The following is a 14,298-nucleotide window of genomic DNA, read 5'->3' on the forward strand; positions in this document are numbered from 1 at the left end:
GTGTGTGTGTGTGTGTGTGTGTGTGTGTGTGTGTGTGTGTGTGTGTGTGTGTGTGTGTGTGTGTGTGTGTGTGTGTGTGTGTGTGTGTGTGTGTGTGTGTGTGTGTGTGTGTGTGTGTGTGTGTGTGTGTGTGTGTGTGTGTGTGTGTGTGTGTGTGTGTGTGTGTGTGTGTGTGTGTGTGTGTGTGTGTGTGTGTGTGTGTGTGTGTGTGTGTGTGTGTGTGTGTGTGTGTGTGTGTGTGTGTGTGTGTGTGTGTGTGTGTGTGTGTGATCATGAGACGCTCCAGATCTTCTCTATATCAGTGTCAGTGTTCCTGAACTCCTGAAACGCCTCCGCTGTAGTCTCGAGTTTCTCCCGGGAACGAACACGTCACAATATTCCTCATTATAATAATTAATATGCAGAATAAAGGGGCGGGGCCTGGTTGAGTTAGTTAGTAGTGTGTTAAACTGGCGGTGATGGTAAGGGGCGGGACATTTCCCAAACACACTCGAAGCGCTCGACCAATCACAACACACTGCTCTAGCCGACCAATCAGAGCACAGTGTGCTTTCCAGAAGGAGGGGCTTCATAGAGACAGGAAGTAAACGGAGCGTTACTGACAGACTGGGAAGAGAGGAGCCGCAACACTGGAGAATATGAGGAGAATAATCAACATTCAAGCAGGAAAACCTGTTCTAGTCGGGCCTGAACTACAGCAAGGCATAATAGATCCTCTTTAATAGAATATTTTCCATTAAATTCTCTCACTTCACTTGAAATTGTATAATATCCCTTCCTAACCCAGGGTTAACTGTAGTGTGAAAAGCGTGTTGATCTCATGTACACCAGCTGCTCACCTGTGAAGTCTGCCTCTGTGTGTTCAGAAGGGCAATGCCAGGGTTGATCAGGGTCCCGAGGGTCCCGAGGGGTCAGAGGGCGTGACTGATGTCATCCAGCAGCTGCTGGAGCTCTCGGACCATGTGACCTCAGACAGCGCTCAGGCTCCTCCCCCCGGACAGGCCATCGGCACGCCCATCAACCAGGACATCCTTCAGGTACAACACCTGTCCCAGTGACAGAGATGTCACCCAATCATAGCAGTGGGCGTTGACATCGAAGTCTTAAAGGAGACACGCCCCCTTAGAAGGATAGTTCACCCAAAAATGAAAATTAGCCCATGATTTACTCACCCTCAGTCATCCTAGGTGTTTATGACATTCTTCTATCAGACGAATATAATCAGAGTTATATTAAAAAATGTCCTGTCTGTTCCAAGCTTTATAATGGCATTCAATGGCAGTTTCTGTTTTAAGTCCTTAAAAGTGCATCTATCAATCATAAAAGTGCATCTGTCCATCATAAAAGTGCATCTGTCCATCATAAATGTGCATCTATCAATCATAAAAGTGCATCTGTCTGTGCGGATGTGTGGATAGATTAACTTTTATGATTGATAGATGCACTTTTATGATGGACAGATGCACTTTTATGATGGATAGATGCACTTTTATGATGGACAGATGCACTTTTATGATTGATAGATGCACTTTTATGATGGACAGATGCACTTTTATGATTGATAGATGCACTTTTATGATTGATAGATGCACTTTTAAGGACTTCATAACAGAAACTGCCATTGAATGCCATTATAAAGCTAGGAAGAGACAGGACATTTTTTTAATGTAACTCAGATTGTGTTCGTATGATAGAAGAATATCATATACAATAGGATGAGTTGAGGGTGAGTAAATCATGGGCTAATTTTCATTTTTGGGTGAACTATCCCTTTGAGCGAGGGTTAAACTCAGGGTAGAAAAGTTATTCCAGAAATATTATAAAGTGAGTTATATATGCAGATAATGAGGCTTTGCTGTGTTTTCCCAGCAAGCTCTGGAGAACAGTGGACTGACCGAGATCCCAGTTCATCCGGACGCTCCCAGCGGATCAGAGAAGCTCCAGACGGACACACTCGCCCCGACCTCGGCTGGAGATGGACCCGCGCCGTCCAGAATACTCATGACGGACACCGTCCTCAAGAAGGAGAAGAGAAGCATCATCAAGAAGCCTCCGCAGATGCTCGGTATGCTTTACAGAAGTCATGTGATGATCAGTAGGCGTGGTCTTGTTTCTGAAGTCATGTGATGATCAGTAGGCGTGGTCTTGTTTCTGAAGTCATGTGATGATCAGTAGGCGTGGTCTTGTTTCTGAAGTCATGTGATGATCAGTAAGCGTGGTCTTGCTTCTGAAGTCATGTGATGATCAGTAGGCGTGGTCTTGCTTCTGAAGTCATGTGGTGATTAGTAGGCGTGGTCTTGCTTCTGAAGTCATGTGATGATCAGTAGGCGTGGTCTTGCTTCTGAAGTCATTTGATGATCAGTAGGCGTGGTCTTGTTTCTGAAGTCATGTGATGATCAGTAGGCGTGGTCTTGTTTCTGAAGTCATGTGATGATCAGTAGGCGTGGTCTTGCTTCTGAAGTCATGTGATGATCAGTAAGCGTGGTCTTGTTTCTGAAGTCATGTGATGATCAGTAGGCGTGGTCTTGCTTCTGAAGTCATGTGGTGATTAGTAGGCGTGGTCTTGCTTCTGAAGTCATGTGATGATCAGTAAGCGTGGTCTTGCTTCTGAAGTCATGTGATGATCAGTAGGCGTGGTCTTGTTTCTGAAGTCATGTGATGATCAGTAGGCATGGTCTTGTTTCTGAAGTCATGTGATGATCAGTAGGCGTGGTCTTGCTTCGGAAGTCATGTGATGATCAGTAGGCGTGGTCTTGCTTCTGAAGTCATGTGATGATCAGTAGGCGTGGTCTTGTTTCTGAAGTCATGTGATGATCAGTAGGCGTGGTCTTGCTTCTGAAGTCATGTGATGATCAGTAAGTGTGGTCTTGCTTCTGAAGTCATGTGATGATCAGTAGGCGTGGTCTTGCTTCTGAAGTCATGTGATGATCAGTAAGCGTGGTCTTGCTTCTGAAGTCATGTGATGATCAGTAGGCGTGGTCTTGCTTCTGAAGTCATGTGATGATCAGTAGGCGTGGTCTTGTTTCTGAAGTCATGTGATGATCAGTAGGCGTGGTCTTGCTTCTGAAGTCATGTGATGATCAGTAAGTGTGGTCTTGCTTCTGAAGTCATGTGATGATCAGTAGGCGTGGTCTTGCTTCTGAAGTCATGTGATGATCAGTAAGCGTGGTCTTGCTTCTGAAGTCATGTGATGATCAGTAGGCGTGGTCTTGCTTCTGAAGTCATGTGATGATCAGTAGGCGTGGTCTTGCTTCTGAAGTCATGTGATGATCAGTAGGCGTGGTCTTGTTTCTGAAGTCATGTGATGATCAGTAGGCGTGGTCTTGCTTCTGAAGTCATGTGATGATCAGTAGGCGTGGTCTTGTTTCTGAAGTCATGTGATGATCAGTAGGCGTGGTCTTGCTTCTGAAGTCATGTGATGATCAGTAGGCGTGGTCTTGCTTCTGAAGTCATGTGATGATCAGTAGGCGTGGTCTTGTTTCTGAAGTCATGTGATGATCAGTAGGCGTGGTCTTGCTTCTGAAGTCATGTGATGATCAGTAAGTGTGGTCTTGCTTCTGAAGTCATGTGATGATCAGTAGGCGTGGTCTTGTTTCTGAAGTCATGTGATGATCAGTAGGCGTGGTCTTGCTTCTGAAGTCATGTGATGATCAGTAAGCGTGGTCGATCAGTAGGCGTGGTCTTGCTTCTGAAGTCATGTGATGATCAGTAGGCGTGGTCTTGTTTCTGAAGTCATGTGATGATCAGTAGGCGTGGTCTTGCTTCTGAAGTCATGTGATGATCAGTAGGCGTGGTCTTGTTTCTGAAGTCATGTGATGATCAGTAAGCGTGGTTTTGTTTCTGAAGTCATGTGATGATCAGTAGGCGTGGTCTTGCTTCGGAAGTCATGTGATTATCAGTAGGCGTGGTCTTTACATTTACATTTATTCATTTAGCAGACGCTTTTATCCAAAGCGACTTACAAATGAGAAACAATAGAAGCAATTAAACTAGCAGTAAGACAACAGTATGTAAGTGCTATAACCCTTCACAGTACAATGCAACGCGCATTTATTTATTTTTGTATTTTTATTTTTTTGAATAGAATAGAAAAGAAAGTGTTAGTAGTGCTGAATCAAGTGCTCAAGTGCTGCCGAAAGAGAAGCGTCTTCAGCAGTTTCTTAAAGATGGCTACAGACTCAGCAGCTCTGGCTGAGTTAGGCAGATCATTCCACCAGCAGGGAACAGTCATGGTGAAGGTCCGAGAGAGAGATCCAGTGCCTCTTTGAGATGGCACCACCAGACGCCGCTCACTTGCAGAGCGCAAGTTTCTGGATGGCACATAAGTCTGAAGTAATGAGTTCAGGTACAGGGGAGCAGTGCCAGTGGTTGTTCTGTAGGCAAACGTCAGTGACTTGAATTTGATGCGAGCGGCAACCGGCAACCAGTGCAATTTCGTGAGGAGAGGAGTGACGTGTGCTCTCTTCGGCTCGTTGAAGACACTCTAGCTGCAGCTTCTGGATCAGTTGCAGAGGTTTGACAGAGCAAGCTGGGAGACCGGCCAGGAGAGCATTACAATAGTCCAGTCTGGATAGAACAAGCGCCTGAACAAGGAGTTGTGTAGCATGCTCTGATAGGAAGGGCCTGATCCTTCTGATGTTGTACAAGGCAAATCTGCATGACCGGGCAGTGCTAGCAATGTGGTCTGTGAAATTCAATTGGTCATCAATTACAACTCCAAGGTTCCTGGCTGATCTTGATGGAGTTATGGATGACGAGCTGAATGGTGAAGTTGTGATGAAGTGCTGGGTTAGCCGGGATTACAAGTAGCTCTGTCTTCGCGAGGTTTAGTTGAAGGTGGTGGTCCTTCATCCAGCCAGAAATGTCTGTCTGTCAGGCTGAGATGCGAGCGGCTCCCGTCAGATCATCCGGCTGGAATGAGAGGTAGAGTTGTGTGTCATCAGCGTAGCAGTGGTAGGAGAACCATGTTTCAGAATCACAGATCCTAGTGATGTCATGTAGATGGAGAAGAGAAGCGGTCCCAGCACTGAGCCCTGAGGCACACGAGTAGCTAGATGTTGGGTCTTAGACACCTCACCTCACCCCTCCACGACACCCTAAAGGACCGACCCGAGAGATAAGTCTTGAACCACTGGAGTGCAGTACCCGAGATCCCCTTCATCTTTAGGATTGACAGGAGGATCTGGTGGTTAACTGTGTCAAAGGCAGCAGATCCAGCAGGATGAGAACTGAGGATTTGGAAGCGGCTCTTGCAAGTCTCAGTGCTTCGATTACTGAGAACAAAGCAGTCTCAGTTGAATGTCCGCTTTTGAAGCCAGACTGATTGTTGTCCAAGAGGTTGTTCTGCGTAAGAAAGGAGGAGATCTGGTTGAAAACGACTCGTTCAAGTGTTTTTGCGACAAATGGAAGGAGGGATACTGGTCTGTAGTTTTCTAGATGTGCTGGATTTAGAGTGGGTTTCTTAAGCAGTGGGGTTACCCGAGCCTGCTTGAACGCTGTGGGAAATGTGCCAGTGTGAAGAGAGGTGTTTATGATGTGTGTGAGTGCGGGTACAACAGAGGAAGAAATAGCTTGAAGTAGGTTAGTGGGAATAGGATCAAGCAGACAGGTAGTAGGTCGACTGGAAAGAAGGAGTTTTGAGACTTCTGTCTCTGAAAGCAAGGAGAACGAGGGTAGAGTCTGTGTGTTAGCTGCTAAAATGTGTGTGTTAGTTTGTGGATTGGTAAATTGTCCGCTGATGTTGGATGTTTTATTTATGAAGAATGTTGCAAAATCGTCAGCTGTTAGGGTTGACGAAGGAGGAGGAGGAGGAGGGTTAAGAAGAGAGGAGAAGGTTTTGTAGAGCATGCGAGAGTCAGAAGAATTGTTAATTTTGTTGTGATAGTAAGTAGTTTTAGCAGTAGATATGTTAGCAGAGAAGGAAGAGAGGAGGGATTGATAAAGACCAAGGTCAGAATGATCTTTGGATTTGCGCCACTTCCTCTCTGCACCCCTGAGTTTAGCACGATGTTCACGGAGAACGTCAGATAGCCAGGGGGTAGAGGGAGTGGCGCGGGCTGGCCTGGAGGAAAGCGGGCAGAAGTTGTCCAAGCAGGATGTTAAACTGGAGAAAAGAGTATCAGTGGCACTGTTAGTATCAAGTGCTGAGAGCTGGTCCGGAGGAGGAAGTGTGGACAAGACCAAAGAGGATAGGCGAGAGGGTGAGAGTGAGTGTAGGTTCCGCCGAAAGGTGACCTGTGGAGGAGTGTGTGTTGTGTTCTGAGGCAGGTTGAGGTTGAGAGTGAGGAGGAAGTGATCTGAGGTGTGCAGTGGAGTGACTAGAGTATGGTCAGTGAAGCAGTAGCGTGTGTAAATAAGGTCCAGTTTGTTACCTGATTTATGAATAGCCGTAGTAGATACTAGTTTGAGGTCGAATGAGGCAAGCAGAGTGTGGAAATCAGCAGCTTGAGGTTTTTCAAGGTGGATGTTGAAGTCTCCAAGAACTATGAGAGGAGTGCCATCCTCGGGGAAGGAAGAGAGTAGCACATCGAGCTCCTCTAAGAAACTCCCAAGCTGACCTGGGGGACGATATACAACTACACAATGGATTTTAATAGGACTAGTGATGGTAATAGAATGTGATTCAAATGAGCTGTTACACATAGGTGGTAAATTATTACATTTACAATCGTTTGAGATGAGCAGACCGGTACCTCCACCCCTTCCAGTCAGGCGAGGGGTGTGTGAGAAAGTGAAATTAGTGGAGAGGGCAGCCAATGTGGCAGTGTCCTCTGGTCTGATCCAGGTCTCAGTCAGGGCCAGAAGGTTGAGACCTAAATGACTAGAAATAGATGTAATGAAATCAGCTTTGTTTACTGCAGATTGGCAATTCCGGAGAGCAATAGGAAAAGAAAAAAATGGTACTAGAAGACATTGGAAGGGTACGCAGGTTGTTAGGATTGGAATGCCTCTGACGTGTGGCATTGGATTTACGCATGTTAGTAATAGTAGGGATTAGAAGACACATGGTGTAAGAGCTCACAAATAGAAAGATCAGGTGAAAGCTGATTAGAAAAGAGAGGAAACGATAAAACAATAACGAGAAATTACTACTCAAGTGCCTTGCCGGTGTCCTTGCTCGGTGGAGTCGCACAGGTAGAGTCGTTGGTCTTTACACTCTTCGGTCTTCACACGATGAGGGCTTCACGCCACCGTGAGCGCTGCCGCGGAGCACTAAGCCTATTTATACACGCCTAATACCTGATTGTTGAATACAGCTGGCCACGCCCACTGTTTAGCCACGCGAAACTCAAGTCACGACACAAACAAATGCCACGTGCGCGTGCGTTTTACCAGAGTAAAACACAGCAAACAACACAAAGTTTCCTAGCAACAAAGAACCGCGCTAAAATCGACTGATTACTAAATCGAGTAAAACACTCACACACAGATGTCTTCTCTTGCTGTTCCACTGCTTCTTCTTCTTCAGTAGACGTAGTCTTGCTTCTGAAGTCGTGATGATCAGTAGGCGTAGTCTTGCTTCTGAAGTCATGTGATGATCAGTAGGCGTAGTCTTGCTTCTGAAGTCATGTGATGATCAGTAGGCGTGGTCTTGTTTCTGAAGTCATGTGATGATCAGTAGGCGTGGTCTTGCTTCTGAAGTCATGTGATGATCAGTAAGTGTGGTCTTGCTTCTGAAGTCATGTGATGATCAGTAGGCGTGGTCTTGTTTCTGAAGTCATGTGATGATCAGTAAGCGTGGTCTTGCTTCTGAAGTCATGTGATGATCAGTAAGCGTGGTCTTGCTTCTGAAGTCATGTGATGATCAGTAGGCGTGGTCTTGTTTCTGAAGTCATGTGATGATCAGTAGGCGTGGTCTTGCTTCTGAAGTCATGTGATGATCAGTAGGCGTGGTCTTGTTTCTGAAGTCATGTGATGATCAGTAACCGTGGTCTTGTTTCTGAAGTCATGTGATGATCAGTAGGCGTGGTCTTGCTTCTGAAGTCATGTGATGATCAGTAGGCGTGGTCTTGCTTCTGAAGTCATGTGATGATCAGTAGGCGTGGTTTTGTTTCTGAAGTCATGTGATGATCAGTAAGTGTGGTCTTGCTTCTGAAGTCATGTGATGATCAGTAGGCGTGGTCTTGTTTCTGAAGTCATGTGATGATCAGTAGGCGTGGTCTTGCTTCTGAAGTCATGTGATGATCAGTAGGCGTGGTCTTGTTTCTGAAGTCATGTGATGATCAGTAGGCGTGGTCTTGTTTCTGAAGTCATGTGATGATCAGTAGGCGTGGTCTTGTTTCTGAAGTCATGTGATGATCAGTAAGCGTGGTCTTGCTTCTGAAGTCATGTGATGGTCTAGTTTCTGAAGTCATGTGATGGTCTTGCTTCTTAAGTCATGTGATGGTCTAGTTTCTGAAGTCATGTGATGGTCTAGTTTCTGAAGTCATGTGATGGTCTAGTTTCTGAAGTCATGTGATGGTCTAGTTTCTGAAGTCATGTGATGGTCTAGTTTCTGAAGTCATGTGATGGTCTTGTTTCTGAAGTCATGTGATGGTCTTGTTTCTGAAGTCATGTGATGGTCTTGTTTCTGAAGTCATGTGATGGTCTAGTTTCTGAAGTCATGTGATGGTCTTGTTTCTTAAGTCATGTGATGGTCTTGTTTCTGAAGTCATGTGATGGTCTAGTTTCTGAAGTCATGTGATGGTCTAGTTTCTGAAGTCATGTGATGGTCTAGTTTCTGAAGTCATGTGATGGTCTAGTTTCTGAAGTCATGTGATGGTCTAGTTTCTGAAGTCATGTGATGGTCTAGTTTCTGAAGTCATGTGATGGTCTTGTTTCTGAAGTCATGTGATGGTCTAGTTTCTGAAGTCATGTGATGGTCTTGTTTCTGAAGTCATGTGATGGTCTTGTTTCTGAAGTCATGTGATGGTCTAGTTTCTGAAGTCATGTGATGGTCTTGTTTCTGAAGTCATGTGATGGTCTTGTTTCTGAAGTCATGTGATGGTCTTGTTTCTGAAGTCATGTGATGGTCTAGTTTCTGAAGTCATGTGATGGTCTTGTTTCTTAAGTCATGTGATGGTCTTGTTTCTGAAGTCATGTGATGGTCTAGTTTCTGAAGTCATGTGATGGTCTAGTTTCTGAAGTCATGTGATGGTCTAGTTTCTGAAGTCATGTGATGGTCTAGTTTCTGAAGTCATGTGATGGTCTTGTTTCTGAAGTCATGTGATGGTCTAGTTTCTGAAGTCATGTGATGGTCTTGTTTCTGAAGTCATGTGATGGTCTTGTTTCTGAAGTCATGTGATGGTCTTGTTTCTGAAGTCATGTGATGGTCTAGTTTCTGAAGTCATGTGATGGTCTTGTTTCTTAAGTCATGTGATGGTCTTGTTTTCAGGCACCATCCGGCAGGAGAACGGGGTTCGGTGGCACGGATGTCCGTACTGCTCTAAAGAGTTCAAGAAGCCCAGCGATCTGGTGCGGCACATACGCATCCACACTCACGAGAAGCCCTACAAGTGCAAGCAGTGCTTCCGCGCCTTCGCCGTCAAGAGCACGCTGACCGCTCACATGAAGATCCACAGCGGGGTCAAGGCCTTCGAGTGCCCGTACTGCATGAAGTGCTTCTCCACGTCCGGGAGCATGAAGGTCCATCAGCGCCTGCACACCGGTGAGAACACGTCACAATATTCCTCATTATAATAATTAATACGCAGAATAAAGGGGCGGGGCCTGGTTGAGTTAGTTAGTAGTGTGTTAAACTGGCGGTTATGGAAAGGGGCGGGACATTTCCCAAACACACTCGAAGCGCTCGACCAATCACAACACACTGCTCCAGCAGTGCTTTTGAGAAGGAGGGGTTTCATAGAGACAGGAAGTAAACGGAGCGTTACTGACAGTTACTGACCACTTCTTCAACAGCTGCCAGATCTAAACATGGAAACCGGAGACGGAGTAAATCTGCAGATTCTTCTATCTGTGAATTAATGGCTTGTGTATCTGCGTCTCCTCAGGTGTGCGGCCGTTCCCCTGTCCGCACTGCGAGAAGTTCTTCCGCACATCAGGCCACAGGAAGACTCACATCACCTCTCACTTCAAGAGCATCCACCACAAAAAACACAAGTACCCCCGGAAACCCCACAAAGCCCGAGTGTCCCGGAGCAGCCTTCCCCTGCCCGACATCCCCCTGCAGGAGCCCATCCTCATCACAGACATGGGTACGAGACCGCCTCTGCGGGACACGCACGCACACACACACACACACACGCACGCACGCACACACACACACACACGCACGCACGCACACACGCACGCGCGCACACACGCACACACACTATTCACACTCCTGCAACATTAGTTCAGAAAATGGTGATAAAATATGAGCAGAACTCAGTTGATATTTGACAGGTTTTGTCCATCCTTCTGTTAGACTGTCTCACACACACGCACGCACGCACACACACACACACACACACACACACACACACACACACACACTGTTAGACTGTCTCACACATGAATTATGTAGAATATCTGTCAGCTGGTAAATTTAACTACACAATTAGATAATACCAGTTTAGCTCAACCAGTGACAAAGCAATGCTTCATTGTGTTCAGTGTGTGTGTGAAAAGAGCATTAGCAGTTACAGACACACACTTCAGCAGAACATGACCAGCTCAAAGTGTCCCGATCATTTCTGCTCTCAAATGTGTGTTGTGTTGTTTGTGACGTGTCATGTCATGTTGTGTGTGTGTGTGTGTGTGTGTGTGTGTGTGTGTGTGTGTGCTGTGTATCCCGCAGGACTCCTGCAGAACCAGAGCTCTCGGGCCGCCCTGCAGCAGTATCTGGACATCGTGGAGAACGAGCGCCCGTATAAGTGTGGATTCTGCAGCAAGGCCTACAAGAAGTCCAGTCACCTTAAGCAGCACATCAGGTCCAGCTCGTTTTCTGTGGCTACTGTATCAGGCTGAGGGTTAGGGGTGTGGCTACTGTATCAGGCTGAGGGTTAGGGGCGTGGCTACTGTATCAGGCTGAGGGTTAGGGGTGTGGCTACTGTATCAGGCTGAGGTTTAGGGGCGTGGCTACTGTATCAGGCTGAGGGTTAGGGGTGTGGCTACTGTATCAGGCTGAGGGTTAGGGGCGTGGCTACTGTATCAGGCTGAGGGTTAGGGGTGTGGCTACTGTATCAGGCTGAGGGTTAGGGGCGTGGCTACTGTATCAGGCTGAGGGTTAGGGGCGTGGCTACTGTATCAGGCTGAGGGTTAGGGGTGTGGCTACTGTATCAGGCTGAGGGTTAGGGGCGTGGCTACTGTATCAGGCTGAGGGTTAGGGGTGTGGCTACTGTATCAGGCTGAGGGTTAGGGGTGTGGCTACTGTATCAGGCTGAGGGTTAGGGGCGTGGCTACTGTATCAGGCTGAGGGTTAGGGGTGTGGCTACTGTATCAGGCTGAGGGTTAGGGGTGTGGCTACTGTATCAGGCTGAGGGTTAGGGCATGGCTACTGTATCAGGCTGAGGGTTAGGGGCGTGGCTACTGTATCAGGCTGAGGGTTAGGGGCGTGGCTACTGTATCAGGCTGAGGGTTAGGGGTGTGGCTACTGTATCAGGCTGAGGGTTAGGGGCGTGGCTACTGTATCAGGCTGAGGGTTAGGGGTGTGGCTACTGTATCAGGCTGAGGGTTAGGGGTGTGGCTACTGTATCAGGCTGAGGGTTAGGGGCGTGGCTACTGTATCAGGCTGAGGGTTAGGGGTGTGGCTACTGTATCAGGCCGAGGGTTAGGGGTGTGGCTACTGTATCAGGCTGAGGGTTAGGGGCGTGGCTACTGTATCAGGCTGAGGGTTAGGGGTGTGGCTACTGTATCAGGCTGAGGGTTATGGGCGTGGCTACTGTATCAGGCTGAGGGTTAGGGGTGTGGCTACTGTATCAGGCTGAGGGTTAGGGGCGTGGCTACTGTATCAGGCTGAGGGTTAGGGGTGTGGCTACTGTATCAGGCTGAGGGTTAGGGGTGTGGCTACTGTATCAGACTGAGGGTTAGGGGTGTGGCTACTGTATCAGACTGAGGGTTAGGGGTGTGGCTACTGTATCAGGCTGAGGGTTAGGGGTGTGGCTACTGTATCAGACTAAGGGTTAGGGGTGTGGCTACTGTAGCAGGCTGAGGGTTAGGGGTGTGGCTACTGTATCAGACTGAGGGTTAGGGGTGTGGCTACTGTAGCAGGCTGAGGGTTAGGGCGTGGCTACTGTATCAGACTGAGGGTTAGGGGTGTGGCTACTGTATCAGACTGAGGGTTAGGGGTGTGGCTACTGTAGCAGGCTGAGGGTTAGGGCGTGGCTACTGTATCAGGCTGAGGGTTAGGGGCGTGGCTACTGTATCAGGCTGAGGGTTAGGGGCGTGGCTACTGTATCAGGCTGAGGGTTAGGGGCGTGGCTACTGTATCAGGCTGAGTGTTAGAGGTGTGGCTACTGTATCAGGCTGAGGGTTAGGGGTGTGGCTACTGTATCAGGCTGAGTGTTAGAGGTGTGGCTACTGTATCAGGCTGAGGGTTAGGGGTGTGGCTACTGTATCAGGCTGAGGGTTAGGGGTGTGGCTACTGTATCAGACTGAGGGTTAGGGGTGTGGCTACTGTATCAGGCTGAGGGTTAGGGGCGTGGCTACTGTATCAGGCTGAGTGTTAGAGGTGTGGCTACTGTATCAGGCTGAGGGTCAGGGGTGTGGCTACTGTATCAGGCTGAGGGTTAGGGGTGTGGCTACTGTATCAGGCTGAGTGTTAGAGGTGTGGCTACTGTATCAGGCTGAGGGTTAGGGGTGTGGCTACTGTATCAGGCTGAGGGTTAGGGGTGTGGCTACTGTATCAGACTGAGGGTTAGGGGTGTGGCTACTGTATCAGGCTGAGGGTTAGGGGTGTGGCTACTGTATCAGACTGAGGGTTAGGGGTGTGGCTACTGTATCAGGCTGAGGGTTAGGGGTGTGGCTACTGTATAAGGCTGAGGGTTAGGGGTGTGGCTACTGTATCAGGCTGAGGGTTAGGGGTGTGGCTACTGTATCAGGCTGAGGGTTATGGGCGTGGCTACTGTATCAGACTGAGGGTTAGGGGCGTGGCTACTGTATCAGACTGAGGGTTAGGGGCGTGGCTACTGTAGCAGGCTGAGGGTTAGGGGCGTGGCTACTGTATCAGGCTGAGGGTTAGGGGCGTGGCTACTGTATCAGACTGAGGGTTAGGGGCGTGGCTACTGTAGCAGGCTGAGGGTTAGGGGTGTGGCTACTGTATCAGACTGAGGGTTAGGGGCGTGGCTACTGTATCAGGCTGAGGGTTAGGGGCGTGGCTACTGTATCAGACTGAGGGTTAGGGGCGTGGCTACTGTATCAGGCTGAGGGTTAGGGGCGTGGCTACTGTATCAGACTGAGGGTTAGGGGCGTGGCTACTGTAGCAGGCTGAGGGTTAGGGGTGTGGCTACTGTATCAGACTGAGGGTTAGGGGCGTGGCTACTGTATCAGGCTGAGGGTTAGGGGCGTGGCTACTGTATCAGACTGAGGGTTAGGGGTGTGGCTACTGTATCAGGCTGAGGGTTAGGGGCGTGGCTACTGTATCAGGCTGAGGGTTAGGGGCGTGGCTACTGTATCAGACTGAGGGTTAGGGGCGTGGCTACTGTATCAGGCTGAGTCGGGAGAGGAAGGGGTGTCTGCTGTATTTCTGTAATCCCGCTGGGTGCCACTAGTGCCGTAGAAACTACATACTTCACCTTTAAAATAAAAAGCATGAAATTGAGTGTGTGAGCTGGTGTTCTGATGGCTGATGTGTGAGTGTGTGTGTTTTGCAGGTCACACACAGGTGAGCGCCCGCACAAGTGCCTGCAGTGCAGCAAAGGCTTCGCCTCGTCCGGCGTGCTGAAAGCCCACATCCGCACACACTCGGGCCTCAAAGCCTTCAAGTGCCTGCTGTGCGACACCACCTTCACCACCAGCGGGAGCCTGCGCCGCCACATGACCACACACAGCGACATACGCCCCTACATGTGTCCCTACTGCCAGAAGACCTTCAAGTCCTCCCCTAACTGCAGGAAGCACATGAAAACACACAGGTGACGCTTCACGCCTGCCTCGTGGCTATTACAGGGAGAGTTCACCCAACAATCTAAATTACCCCTCGCCCTCAAGTCATCCTAGTGTATATGACGAGCTTCTTTCAGACGGACACAATCTGGTCAAGTGTTACTCTTGACTCTTGGACAGATGATGGACAGATGCACTTTTATGATGGATAGTCATATACATTAGGATGGCTTGAGGGTGAGTAAATCATGGGCTAATTTACATTTTTGGGTGAAC

General features: G+C 48.3%; 1 protein-coding gene across 3 annotated transcripts in view; it reads left to right on the forward strand.

The window, feature by feature from the left end:
• znf236 (zinc finger protein 236) overlaps positions 1–14,298 on the forward strand; it is a 78,836-nt gene that overhangs the window by 18,360 nt on the left and 46,178 nt on the right. For all 3 annotated transcript variants that reach the window (XM_079625474.1, XM_079625475.1, XM_079625476.1), the window contains 6 exons: positions 867–1,037; positions 1,870–2,065; positions 9,374–9,646; positions 9,990–10,193; positions 10,778–10,910; positions 13,791–14,051. In XM_079625474.1, coding sequence (XP_079481600.1) covers positions 867–1,037; positions 1,870–2,065; positions 9,374–9,646; positions 9,990–10,193; positions 10,778–10,910; positions 13,791–14,051 — 1,238 coding nt within the window. The remainder of the gene's footprint in view (positions 1–866; positions 1,038–1,869; positions 2,066–9,373; positions 9,647–9,989; positions 10,194–10,777; positions 10,911–13,790; positions 14,052–14,298) is intronic.

The sequence above is a fragment of the Phoxinus phoxinus genome, assembly GCF_949152265.1.
Source record: "Phoxinus phoxinus genome assembly, chromosome: 10".
Lineage (NCBI taxonomy): Eukaryota > Metazoa > Chordata > Actinopteri > Cypriniformes > Leuciscidae > Phoxinus > Phoxinus phoxinus.